Source organism: Neopelma chrysocephalum, unplaced genomic scaffold (assembly GCF_003984885.1).
Source record: "Neopelma chrysocephalum unplaced genomic scaffold, ASM398488v2 Primary Assembly neopelma1_132, whole genome shotgun sequence".
Classification (NCBI taxonomy): Eukaryota; Metazoa; Chordata; class Aves; order Passeriformes; family Pipridae; genus Neopelma; species Neopelma chrysocephalum.
Window position 1 is genome coordinate 1,243,956 of NW_020897794.1, and position 14,379 is coordinate 1,258,334.

Sequence of the window (14,379 nt, forward strand, 5' to 3'; positions counted from 1 at the left end):
CACCAGTGACACACACACCAGTGACACACACACCAGTGACACACACACCAGTGACACAGACACCAGTGACACACGCACCAGTGACACACGCACCAGTGACACACGCACCAGTGACACACACGCACCAGTCACACACACACACACCAGTCACACACACACACACCAGTCACACACACACACCAGTCACACACACACACCAGTCACACACACACACCAGTCACACACACACACCAGTCACACACACCCCAGTCACACACACACCAGCTACACATACACCAGTCACACGTGCAGAGCTGACAACAGGGCACGTTGTGTTCTCACTTCGAGTTTCCAGCTCGTGGTACTGAAGGTAAAGAGCAGGGTACTGGTCAAGCTTCCAGTAAACCCTCCAAATCCAAACACTCCATCAAGAGCCCAGGTAAGTGAATCATACTCAAATGTAAGTGAATCATATTCAATACAGAATCACAGGATCACTGAGGTTGGAAAAGCCCTCCAAGACAATCACGTCCAACCTGTGCCCAACCCCCACCTTGTCACCCAGCCCAGAGCACTGAGTGCCACATCCATGGACACCTCCAGGGATGGGGACTCCACCACCTCCCCAGGCACCCCCTTCCAATGCCTGACCACTCTTTCCATGAAGAAAGACTCACAGACTAAGGGATACAGGAACCACATAGTTTGAGGAGAACAGATCTCGATACATGAGGAGGAAACCAGGCAGTATTTTATCCTAAAAACACACATTGATGTGTTTGGTAAGTGTATCTAAGAACTTCCACTGACACTAAAGGAGTAACTGAAACATAACCGATAAAACTGATAACATTATAGCCCTGCTGAGGTTACAAGGGCAGTTTCTCCTCTAGACTTCACCAGAAGTAGTGTTTTACTCCAGGTGTGGAACAGCAGCCCCTGGTGCCCGTGGGTGCCCCGGGAGCCATACCTGTGTGACAGCAATCATGGCCAGCACGGCGTAGAGCTCCTCCTTGGTGAGCTTCCCCGGGGTCGTGCGGTTGGCCAGAGCCCAGATCTGCCCCAGGGTCTCCCTGGGCAGCCCAGACGACATCAGTATGGGGTAGAGCTTGGCTGTATCTATTCCAGCAGGAGTCAGAGTGGTTTCTAAGATTTTCTTATACAGCTCTGTTGTGAGGGAGTCAGTGTCAGACAGTGTTCTTTTCAAATAAATTTAATATCACCTTTCTATTCTGTCTCAAACTCAACATTATATCAAATTAGTAACACTCAGTGTAAGGTAAGGCAGTAGCATCCTGGTATTGTGTTTCATCCAAAAGCATTATTGGATCATCTTTACAGATAAATTTAACACAAGCCAAGAAATGTTTCTTTAATGAAATTGCAGGATAACACTATATTTATATATTTGTATATAAAAATATAGTTCTAACAGCTTTCTGTATTTAAACTTCAGTGTAATCAATATTTACTACAGCATTTCATTTTCTATTCACTGTGTTATTTGCACATAAAACATAAATAGCCTTCAGAAACGAGCCTGCCTAATTACAAGACACACCAAAAACCAGAATAGCCATGAAAGCAGCATTATCAGCAATGCAACCTCTACTGGGATAAGCTGCTGTCATAAATGTTTAAACTAGAATTTGTTAACATGCTCGAATAAAACCCATACTTCTTCAAATGCAGATAAAGCCCCCATAAATATGTAACATATCAAAGATACAGGATTCATTTGATGGCTGAGTGACTCTCTGATCAATAAGTGGCCACACAAGCACAGGTACATCCACACCTCACACCTGGCTAAGTGCCCCCTGTCCTGTTTACCTGGGACCAAGCTGTCATTGTAAATCCAAGGAGGCATCATTTGCTGAATTGGGTCCTGGGAAGGGAACACTCCAACTCCTAAATGTATTCCAGTCAGTAAGAAAAAGAAAAAACAGCTGCATTAGGATATACAGAGCATGATGATTTTAGAGAACAGACCATGGCTGGTCAGCATCACTCAGCATTTCAGGCAAAGATTTCAGATAGGAATCACTGTGCTCAGAGGAAAAACAGATACTGCAGGAATATGTATTTCAAAATAATTACTAGAATGATTTGGCAGTAACAGAAGAAAACAGTTATATCTGTAATGCAATCAGGAGCTCCTTACATGCCTCCCTCTTAATGTCCAGTTGCACAGAAGCACAAGTCTCACTGTCTTACAAATTCACAGCAGCAGTTCTGTGTCATATCACATTTAGCTTCTCATCAACTACCTGCTGTTAGGGCTATTTGTGGAATAAATAAATCCATACCTACCATGAGAACCACAATGTTCCACCAGAACATCCTCACCTGGGAAATCCACAAACAGCCTCTTAGACTGAACCTCAGCGAGATTCCACAGATCCATTGCTCCTAGTCTTCAGCTCCAGAGGACATCACAGCCCCCTTCACTACTACAGGCTTTCATAACATCATCTGCCACACTTCACTCCCTGAAAATTGCTTATTTCCTTCTCCACTGTGTGGACTCTTCACCTCAGCCTCCCTCAGCAAATTTTATGCTCATCTTGGATGGTGCTCTGACAAAAATCAGAATAATTTCAGATTTCATTGTCTTTCCCAGTGCCCTTGCATCTCCTCATCTTCCACATGGATTCCCTCCTGACTGCAGTCTAATTTCTAATCATCCCACAACTCCAAGCACATTTTAATATAAGCAATCCCTTCCATTTCACCAGACAAGTAAAATAAATTTGCTACCTCCTCAGGTGTCATTATTCTTCAGCTTTAACCCCTCTTCCATACTCTTCTGCGTCCTACCAACTCTTGCTTCTCATCCCTGAATCTCTCTGATAAAATTCAGCCCCCTAAAGATTAAGTGACAAGGAATTCTCAGGCATATTTGGCTGACAGGTAGGAAAGCTCTACTCAAAACCCTGATGACACCCAGGTGACAGGAGTGCCATTTGTAGTTACATGATAATGCAGAATAAATGCTTGTTCCTCACAAAGTACTTGAGCTCATCCTCAACAACACTGGGAACTATTCTAGTTTTCATCTAGTCCAGCTTTTAAATTTTCATCCCTAAAGGCCAGACAGTTTCAGACATAATAGATATGAGCAGCAAATTGTCTGGGAAACAAGCATTAACTAGGTAAGAGTTTTAACCTAACAAGATCTTAGCCCCTCAAAGTCAAAAGATTAAAACCCACCATGACATCGACCAACTTCTGTAATAAACTTCCTTAAATACTTAAAAAATCATGATCTTTAGAGAGCACATCTTTTTATCGACCCAAGGAAGGACAGAACATTTTAAAGCAGCAAACCTGATTAAACGAAACGTGTTAAAGGTGATTACAGCAACAAACTCACGTGGAGAAAGTTCAGAGCAAAACTGGCAGTTACACTTTGAGCAAGGAGCAGGAGGCACTGTCACGTTATTCAAGCAGGTGTTCAGAGCAAAATTACACAGGGCTGGCCTTGGAATTAGTGAGCTGAGCGTTAGCGAGCAAGCAGCGGCTCATTAGATCGAAATTCCGTCAAATGTCTCGGTTGCTCACCACACTCTTCAACTGCTCTGTTTTGTTCTGAAGCCTTGTGCACCTCTGCAGCAGTGGGACCAGTTTCCTGTACACCTACAGCATCCCAGTCACTGCTGGTTAGACTGGGATGAGCTTGGCTTGCAGCCGAGGCTTTGTGCCCAACTTCGGATGTTTTAGGTTTGGTTTGCTCGTGTTTAGATTCATTTGAGCCATTAGCTAAGACTTTCTCCTCCAAGGAAGAGCCTGAATAAACAGCAGGAGGGATTATTTATGTTTTGTTATTAACCACCCAGATTGCAATTCCACACTTTTCAAAGGAAAAGTACTTTTGGCACCACTGGTGGGTTAGAGATGAGTGTTTGTCCCAGCTCAGACCAACGGCACCACTCTCTTCTGCCCCTTACTTACCACACACACAACAAATTCAACGAAAAAAAAAAGCAACAAGGAGAAGGAAGACATCAAACTATTTCCCATAGTAGGATTACTGTTGCATAATCAGTAGCAGAAGTGCCCAATACCTACTTACATCTCCAAAATTCTTCATGTTCATCTCACCAACATCCCCTCAGCCTCCAAGGGAGGAAGCACACAAGTGCTCAGTCATTTTTTATACCATCTCCACTGTGTCTTTTCCTACCACACAGACTTAAGGAAGATGCTAGAACACAAGATTTAATTCACCTAAGATCAGGCATCTGTATATTTACAAATATTTGGATCTACATGTGACTTGCTTTTACAGCACAGTTCCAAGGGAAGGAAGAAGGGGACTGAAATCATCTTTTCCCATGGATCAGCAGGTTTCTACTTAATTGCCTACATATCACTTCTTCCAGAAAGGCTAAAGAAAATCCCAACAAAATATGTAAAGACTCTGTGTAGCTCAGAAGGTGACATGTAAAAAAAGATACTTTTGAGTTACCTGTTTTATGGATACTGGGTGAAGATGCAGAGGTTGGAAAATAAGGAACCTGCCCAGTTGTACCATGCAGGGTGGATAGCACTGGAGTCTGGGCTGGAGGGAGAGGTTGGAGCACAGCCTTTTCTGAAAGCAGCTGCCCAGCCTCAGTGGCAGGATGGAAAGGCTGGAAAGGCTGAGAGGTAGGCTGAGGCACCAGTTTGGGGATCTCAACAGGCCCTTGTATAAAGTCACTAAATTCTTCATCATCGGGAAAAGCAGAATGGGAAACAGATACAGCAGGATGGGATGGTGTGGGATGATCTGCAAATGGAATGAACACACAATGCAAAGTGATGAGGAAAAAGCTTTGTGGGTGGGAAGGTGGTAAAAGTGGCAAAACACCGGGAAGACACACTAAATGGGTGAGGGGGAACAGTGCTGGATGGGTTTTGTGAGAGATGTGAAGGTTGTTATTGTCTGCGTAACAAACACAAGGTAACACTGAGCAGCCACTTCCAACCACGCATCTTCTCTCCCAGGCTTTCAGGATATGAATGTTTTGAAACTTGGTTCTTAACAACTGGCTGTGAAAGTATTCTTTGTTTCAAACAGACAGGGTTAAAACAAATCCAGAGGTAATATTTCAAACCGGACATAATGGGGTCTGCACAGGGGGACATTCTCCCTCAAAGGAATGTTTTATCCACAGAAACTCAGTAATATATCATAAGATACAAAAGAAATGTCTGCTCATGTAGACAATTTTCTGCTTGATCCCTTCCAGTGTTACCCATTTTAACAAAACTGGTGTAGGACAGGCAAGGGGAAGTTGTCAGAAACCACCTGTAACTTCGAAATTATCAAAGAGTGAATCCACAGCAGAGATAAAGGTTTTACAGAGGAAAAAATCTTGTCCAGATAAGCCTTGTTTCAGCCTAGACACTGAAAAATATATACTACAGCCCATAAGAAATTTTTGCTAGCAATTGTTCCAAGTGTAATTACTGAGAAGAGAGGCTTGGTCTGACCATGCCCAACGACACCCCAGCCAGCTGTGACGCCCCACTCGTGTTTTGATCATTCTTAGCACTTAAACAGCACTTCTCATCTTCAAAAGCTCTCTGCAAAGAATTAATTAATGCCTGGACTAGAAAAGAATTCATTATCAATTTCCTTGGTGTTTCACATTAAGCAAAGCACATTAAGCTTTCTTTTAAAGATTTCAAGTCGTTTAATAAAGGCTGATATCTAATATTTCACCCTCATACCCTGAACGAGCCAACAGTTACTAGAATGGCACTTGATTTTACAAAACAGTTAATCCACTCACTTTGTACCACGGAATAAAAGCACTTTTCAGAATTAGTTCCCCCTGCTGAGGATTTCAAATGCTGGAGTTTTATTTTCAGTTGGAAGATGAGAAAAATTACAAACCTGGCTTTTTTGGATGTGATGCTGGTGTTGGGTGCATTTTAGCATCTCTAGAAAAACCATCTAAATTTCCTTTAATGGCTTCCAAGGCATCATCTCTGCTTTTTTCACCTGTCTGAAACACCACAGAAAACATTCTGAAAAATTCACAGAACTGCTTGGTTTTATTTCAAAACCCCATTTCTTCAGTACTGGAATTAGCAATACTTGCTGTTAGATTAAGCCCTTCTTTTCCAGCACTGCCCTCCTGAAGCATAACAACATTAACTCCCAGATTTAGAAGGCATTTATTTTACAGACTACACCACCACAGTGTTTCTGAGTCTCTAGACAAAGCTTTATGCACAAGAACAATATAAACCTTAATCAGTTGTCTGTATTTTTTCAGGTAAGAACCTTCAGGCTCATTGCAAGAGACCAAAACCTTGGACAAAGTTAACAAACACAAAACCAAACATTCTCTTTTCTAGAAACTCAATCTGTTCCCAAATGCTACACACCAGGTTGGTTTCGTTTTCCAAAAGCTGATTTCATTTTCAACACCAGACTTTGTTTCCATTACACCAAGAGTGTGTAAAGGACTGACTCCTCCAGACTCTTTCCAAAACGTAATCTGGTGTCTCATATAAGTTCCTCACTGATTTGCTTGTTGAGAGAGACCATCCCATTAAAAGCCATTAAAAATAATCCTGTAGAGGGTAACATTGCAGTTATTATCAGGACATACCTTGGGTTTCACACTGCTCAGGAGTCTCAGCTTTTGTTTCTGCTCTTCAAACTGACGCCGTTTTCTTTCTTCTTCCAAGAATTTCTGCTGGTGCTCAAACCTCTTCCTGAGGGAGAACGATTTTTTTTTTTTTTTTAAATCTGAAAATAATTTTTATGACAATTTCCATGGCAAGTTTCTGCCTGATTTCTCCATTTCTTCTGTCTCAAATTCACGTGCCTTGGTGCACGTGTCCCTACTTGTTCTCAGAGCTGGACAACCACTACAGAGTTCAAAGGCAAAATTCAACAATATTCTACAGCCCTAAATGGACATTCCAGAGAAACTACATCTTCCCCTTAAACAAGACAGATTTCCCAAGAGTCAGTGAAGTGCCACTTACTGCTGTTCCTCTGCAAACTGCTTCTGCATGTCAGGGGTGTACTGGGGGGCAGCAGGGCGCATTCCCAGGAAAGATGCCTGGCCCATGTAGGGCATTCCAGCCCCTGGCATCGGCCCCAAGGGCATCCCACCCTGCAACAACAGAAGGAATACAACCTCAATGGATCTTTTTTTCAAATCCAGGATTTTGGGGTTTTTAATAGAAAAAGCCAAACCCCTGGCAATTCCACCCTGGGAAACTGCAAACTGGGCCGAGCACGTGAGATTCAGAGCACAGAGTCAAAGCTGAGCAGAGTCTGAGCACGGAGCAGCTGCCCTGAACCAGGCACTGGTCCCTCAGTAGATGGCACTCTTCCTCTCCAGAAGGAGTTACAGCCCTTAAAAGGATTTGGGAAGACAGGACGGTCAAAAATCAGGACTTCAAATCCATACAACCTACGCCCAGAGCAGGAAGGCTACAGCCATCCTACATCATTCTGTACCACACTTCGGGGGTTTATTGGGATTTTTGTTGCCTATTCTAAGTGATTTCATAATACTTTTAAATTGCCTGCTGGAGGGCACACTCCTACCAACCATGGATGCTGGAAAACGTGGTCTAGTCACTTCCCAAACATAGATTATCCAGGGAACCAAGGGAGGGAGACAATATATGACAAGAGCCGAGAGGAACCTTGTCTGAATAAACTGTATCAGAAACATTCACTGGGAAATATATTCTGGGACATTTAGAGCAGCAAAGCTGCCTAAGACAGAAGAAGCCAGAAAATAATTTACTTTTCTGACCATTCATTTTGTATTTGGTTTCAGAACATGTAAGGAGAAAACAAAAGTTGTTTATTATTTTAGACCAGCTCTCATAAAAACATCTTCCTACCATAAATTTCACAAAAATAAGCTAATAAATTTCAGGTGGGGGTGGAAAGGGAGTGCAAGGAGATGGCAAAACACAATAAATTCAGTTTGTGACATAGCAATTTGGCTACAAAGCCGGGCCAAGACACTAAATTTCAGCAAAGCTCAAATTTGTACATAAGCACATATGGTACTAAATAGAAAACAAAGGATTACAAGAGAGAAAACACAGTATTAGCTGCTCATATTTCATTCTTATTCCTCAATTAGCAACAGCAGCACTAAAGACAAAGTTACTTCAAGGAAAAAGAAGAATGAGACTGAAACAGGAAGTTGGATAAATGGGAAAACCAGTCACGAGAGCACATTGAAGAGATTCCTTCTCCCCAGAACAAGGTACTTAAAAATATTATGATTTGTCCCCCCCACTCAGGAGATTTAATTCTATTAACTCCAGCATTTGGGTTACAAAGGGATGAAACAATTCAGTGAAGGGGTCATGATCCATCAGACTGTGCACACAGTCACTCCTCAGCAGCTCAGAAAGGTCTCATGTAAAATACATGACACATCACCATCAAACCAGAGAAGAGAAGAAAAAGCACGAAGGAAAATTAAAAAGGCAGGAGAGATCCACTGTGGGAGGTTTGAATACTGGTTACTGAACAATTCCCCACCATTACCAACCCCACCTGGGCGTAGGTGGCATCTGGGAGCTTTTCAACACATTGCTGATGCTTTTGTTTCCTTCCCTGCTCAGACCAGGCTTCTCTGATCACACTTGGGTGTCACAACACATACAGTGACATCAAAGTTCAGATTCTGACATCTTTGAGTGGGCTAAAACCTCCCAGTTACCTTAAATACTATGAGGCTGTCCTTGCACTACACCCTCATCTCTCTCCACTCTACAACAGTGAGTAATGTGTGCCAAACTCCCCCTCTCTCTGTGCAGATCCCAAGGAAACCTGGAGAAATCTCCAACTTGTCACAAATACATTCAAAGGGAATACTACAGAACAGGATGTCCCATGACACACTAACACCCAGGCTTCAGTTTCCAGCCAAGTTCCAACCCTTACCCCCACTGCAGCTGGGAGAGGACCGTGGCATCAGCTGCCACCCCTCAGCCAAGCACCAAGGCATCCCATTTTTTTTTGGAGAGGGACTTTTCACAAGGGCATGTGGTGACAAGACAAGGGGGACTGGCCTTAAACTGACAGAGAGTAGGTTTAAATGGGATATTAAGAAGAAATTCTTCCCTGTGAGGGTGGAGAAGCCCTGGCACAGGTTGCCCAGAGAAGCTGTGGCTGCTCCATCCCTGCAAGTGTCCAAGGCCAGGTTGGAGCACCCTGGGCTAGTGGAAGGTGTCCCTGCCCATGGCAGGGGGGATAACAGGACGATCTTTAAGGTCCCTTCCAGCTCAAACCAGTCTGTGACTGATTTCAGTCCACATTTCATTGCCAGGCACCTGCATGGTCATGGGTCCAGGAGGCATCTGAGAACCATAATTCATTCCCATCATTCCTGGCATGTTGGTCTGCATGACAGGAACCATTGGAAAGCCTTGCTGTTGCATAGGAATCATCCCTGTAATGAAACATTAAACAAGGTGAGAGTCCAGGCAGTGTTAAAGCTTTTCCCCACCCCTTCCCTGCCTCCCTAATATGTTTTTTGGGTTTTTTTGTTTACTAGACCACCAAAGGAAAGGAAAAAACTCTGAGTCTTGCTGGACTGCTTAAAAATAAAAAGAATAAAATTTACTACACTGCAGGCAGCCAGAGAATTTCCTTAGTTTAGATACTGGTCAGTCTGCAGAGAAAAATATTACAGGGCTTTCACAGTAACTAAGCTGATGAATTCTCCCACCATCCTAAGGATTCTCTGTGGGCTTCTTCCCATGTGATTTTTGGAAGGGTCATTTCCAATTAACAAGATTTAATTACCCAGGTTGACTGGTGCTGATAATTCCCATTTCTCTTGAAAGGGAAAATTTACAAACCAGCAGCTTTTGAAGACAAATCTTGGGAAATAAAGTCACCCTTGCACAAGGCAACTTCACACTCTGACCCGGCTGGATAACTTGTCTCCAGGTTAATTAGTCCACTGTAGGTTAATTAGCCCACCACATATATTAGAATGGTAACATTATTTGTCAGTAAGAGCTAAATTTCTGCAAAATTGGACAGATCAAGCTGGAATGCATTAATTCACTGAATAAAGCCAAGTGGATTATGGTTCAGTATTTTCTTATCTTGGGAGACAACACACATTTGTTACCAGCACATCATGAGATAATTATAACTGTGCACAACTGAACATCACACGCAAAAACACTCCAGGAGGGAGTGACACGGGCAGGAATAATCCATAAATCAGTCCCTGAGAATTTTATATGAAAACTCTCCGTCTTCCCCACAAGTTCTCTCTGTATTTTCCGCTAATTAAACAAACAGAGACTGCATCAGGAATGAGAACAAAGGTAATTTAAGGCTGAGGCTCTCCTATTGTATTAATACTTTCCACACAGGTTGTGACTCTTGTCCCAGGGTCTTGCTGTGCTTTGTAAATATTTACCAGGTCTTGCAACACCCACACAATATGGGTATACACAGCTGGGAGATGAAGCAGAAAAAGGTGAAATACCACGCTCAAAATAACACAAAAAAAAATCTTAAAGGCAAATTCAGGCTAAAAGGGGAGGTGTAGTTTTCCTAGACCTTTAATCTAGATTCTGATGACACACAGGAAGTTTTATCAACAGAGAGTCAGCTTACCAGAGCTGAATTCAAGGGGAAAAACAGCTTGGATTGACCAGGGGTTCAATTAATAATCACACTTCTGAGCATCCCTGCAGAACTGGTTTAAGTTGTTAGATGTATCTAAACAAAGTAATAACTCTGTGCTCAAAATGTGAAGTTGATACTTACCTTGAGGGGGGCCCAAACCACCTGCGACAGGAAACATGAAGCTGGGGGAGGAAAACAAGAGCGTGTTAAAGTGTCATTTTAGTGCAAATACAGATGATTGAAAATCCACCTCGATTTGCACGTCAGCACCATCACCAGGAGCCTCCCAACGCCTGGCCAGCACTCTGCCCTGCTCCTGCAGCTCTCACAGAACCCAACCCCTCCACAGGGGAGAAGTCCTTGCATCCTCCCTCGCTGGGATCCCCCAAAGCACTGGAGGGTCCCACCAGCACCGTCAGTGCTGCCACAGGCTGGGAAGCCAAGAAAAATAGATCTTATCCACCCAGCAGCACTGAAAGGGCTTTGACTCATCAACATCCCCCCAGGAGTTTCGGCGCCCACGCAGGTTGGGAACAGGTCAGTCTGCTGGTGTAGGCTAAGGCAGGATGAATAAGCATCTCCCCTTGCAAGAGTCTGACTCAGCAGGACCACTGACTGCACCAGACAACAGTTCTCAGCTGCCTGGGAATAGTTTTCAGGAGAGAAACCACGCGTGGAACCCATCACTTCTACCTTTACACCGAGTATCACGACATACTGGAGTTTTTATTTTCTCAGTTATCTAATTACAACAAAAATAGCACCTGGGAGAAAAGACTCATTCACGTATCAAGGGTCGAGTGCACCCAGAGGAAGAACCACTAAGATTTCAACTGAAATCCTCATGGAAACTGCTATCCCTCGCTTTCCAAACAGCTGCCAAACAGCAAAAAGATCTGGTTTAAAATTCTCATTTGCAAGCAACTCGCAGAAACCCACGTCAGCAGCAATTTCCCAAACAAGAACCTCACTCAGTGTCCCAGGCAGTTATTACTTCAAAGTACCATGGAAAAGAAACACACTCATAGATATTCAATGTTCAGTTCTGAGGGTGGATGTGAAAGGAACTGCCTAAGAGTACAGGAGAAAATGCCACCAGAAATGGCTGCAGAAGTTCTGAAAGCCAACCTGGTTTATAAATATAAAAGACCTGTGTAATATGAGCACTAAGCTAAAATAGGGAATTTTAATTATGCATTTATCCAGGAGCAGATTGCAGCTCCCCACTGTACAGACAGCAGGTCACACGGTCACCAAGACAACCCATTCACTCTTCACTTCATCCTCTTACCAGGATCTTCTTCATCCTGAAGCTGCTTCTTCAGCCCTGACCACCATGTGCTGATTCCTCCTTCCATAACTAACACACACCTGTGCTTTCCAACAGGTCCAGCCCTGCCATCCCCAACCCCCCCCACTTTGGGGTTCTCCCCCTGAAGCACCACGTAGACTCACGTTACCTCAGCCCCAAACACGAGCAGGGCTCAGTTCACACCACGCCCAAGGTCTGTTCCACTGACCAGTGGTCACTGTAACCCCCTGCTTGGCACAGAACATCAACAGCACGAAGACAAACAGCTGAAAACCACAGAGGGGCCCATGACTGAGCCTGGGGGCTGTTTTCTCCACTCAGAGGCTGGAGTCAGTGAAGTAGCTGGATTTTGCCTGTGTTCAGTGTCAGCACAAAGTGCCTCCTTGGTGATACAGCCCCACAAACAAGTTGAGATGTGCAGAGCTTCTCTCATAAGATAGATCTGCAATTTTAGGCACCTTAAACTACACCATTCTCAGTTTAGTCAGAATGATGAAATATTAGAAGTCATTTTTTAAAAGCTCACAAGTATGAAGTGTTCTAAGCTTCACGTTTTCCCTTCTTGTTGGGGAATTCAGGTTTTCCCTTCTTGCTGGAGAACCTGGTCAACAAGAATTCTCCCAAATCAGCAAACCCAATGCAAACTGAACAAGCCTAGCAAGGTACCACTGCTTGCTGGAGCAAATAAAGGCCAAACTATTAAATATTTATCCCTTTCCACAGAGCTCCTGGTTTATTTATAAGTCTCTGTTGAAAAAAAAAGAAAAAAAAAGAAACAATCAACAAAAAAGCCCTCAGCTAATTAGAGGGCAGTGGAAGAGGAGCTAGTTCAAAGTAGCAAAGCAAGCTCCAGCAGCACAGCTCCGTACATACTGCTGGGATCCAGCATGGATCTCACTCCAGGATTCAGCTGTGCAACTGCCAACACCAGCCACACCTGCAGGTCCATTAAACCCCATCCAAGCAACAGGAATGTATTAATGAACTCCTCTTGGGAGATGCAAAAGTGCCCAGAGCCACCAGGTAAAGCAGCTGGTTCTCATCGCTGAGGGAGCCAGAGAAGGCTCCGTCCTGAGACTGACTTGGGAGTGAGGACTGGATGTGATACCCTGCACAAATCTAAGCAGCAGAAGGAAAACAAAGCCATCACCCTACAACGGGCCTCTTAAAGTAGTAATATAAACCTGTAAACTCCTATTAGATGAGTATTTTAAATATGGAGCTTAAAAACCACGAAAAATCCCAAACCAAACAACCAACAGCTTCAGGCAAAACGCAGGAGCACGGGGAGAAGCAACTCCTTTTCTGGACTCAAATTTCACTACAACAGGTCCAAACCACACAGAACATTTTCCCATCTACAAGTGGATTTTTAAACCCCTTAATTCTCAAGCAGCACAACTCCATCAACACAACACAGACTGTCAGGAGTATTTTTGAGTGGCAGAAATGCACAAAAATTGAAGGAGCCCACACAGACAGGGAACAGAACTTTTTCTCTACCTCCAGACTTCATCCTCAAATAAACCAAAATACCAACAATGGGAAACGATGATTTTAAAAATCCTTTCATTTTGCAGAACCTATATTCCACTGACAACATTTTTGTTATTTTACTACAAGAATACTGAGCAGGCAATGTTGCTGTAAGAGGTTCATCTCCTTGCAAGAACTATTTCAGATTTATTCGTGGGGAAACAAGCCCCATGAGACAGCCTCCCATCCTTCCCACAGCACACACAGGCAGGTGCATACACCTCAGCTTTTCTCTTCCCCAGTATTCCAGACCCTTGGATGGTTCTTCCCAAAGGAGAACATCAGCCTGCCTCAGACAGGTGATGGGGACACCCCAGACCTGTGCCTATGGATGAAGGTCACCCCAGAGCAGACCTCCCCTCCTCACATTCCCAATAACACAGACAAAACCATGGGCTTCACATATCCAAGACAACTCAACAAACTTAACTGTGAAATGCAGAATTTCCTCAGCCTCCCCAGAAGTAGGACAAGAGACAAATAGCATGCAAGAACCCACATTAAAAAAAAATTACTAAGTCTGCAAAGGTGGTGAAATCCAGCTTCCTAACCTTTCTAGGGACACAACAACATCTCTTTTGACAATGGTTCTTTCTCCTCAGTCCTTCCTCCTGCCAAGGTGCCCTTTTTGGGATGGAGGGGACAAGGGAACTCCTGACTGAGGCACCATCCCACAGGCCTTCCCGGTGACAATAAGAACGTCTGTCCCTGCTGACACCCACCCACCCACCACTGGGGGAACCCCCAAATCCCTTCCTGCCCCAATATCTGAGATTGCGGCTGCGGAGCCTGATGGCAATTAGGGTGCACCTGCCCCAGCCTGGACACGCTGAAGGATCAAGTGGGTCCCCAAAATGTCAATAAATTTCAGCAAAATGTAGAGCCACTGTGGCTGCACTCCCCACACCACACCTGGGAC

General features: G+C 43.9%; 1 protein-coding gene across 7 annotated transcripts in view; it reads right to left on the reverse strand.

Moving 5' to 3' along the window:
- Positions 1 to 14,379, reverse strand: part of SYNRG (synergin gamma) — a 61,602-nt gene that overhangs the window by 46,687 nt on the left and 536 nt on the right. For 2 of the 7 annotated variants that reach the window (XM_027698764.1, XM_027698762.1), the window contains exons 2-10: positions 10,754 to 10,794; positions 9,295 to 9,413; positions 6,970 to 7,100; positions 6,588 to 6,693; positions 5,864 to 5,975; positions 4,451 to 4,750; positions 3,544 to 3,768; positions 1,813 to 1,890; positions 950 to 1,146 (exon numbers count right to left, since the gene is read on the reverse strand). In XM_027698764.1, coding sequence (XP_027554565.1) covers positions 950 to 1,146; positions 1,813 to 1,890; positions 3,544 to 3,768; positions 4,451 to 4,750; positions 5,864 to 5,975; positions 6,588 to 6,693; positions 6,970 to 7,100; positions 9,295 to 9,413; positions 10,754 to 10,794 — 1,309 coding nt within the window. Of the gene's footprint in view, positions 1 to 949; positions 1,147 to 1,812; positions 1,891 to 3,543; positions 3,769 to 4,450; positions 4,751 to 5,863; positions 5,976 to 6,587; positions 6,694 to 6,969; positions 7,101 to 9,294; positions 9,414 to 10,753; positions 10,795 to 14,011; positions 14,145 to 14,379 lie in introns of those variants that run through there. The other 5 variants (XM_027698769.1, XM_027698768.1, XM_027698765.1 and 2 more) reach the window with 4 other exon arrangements.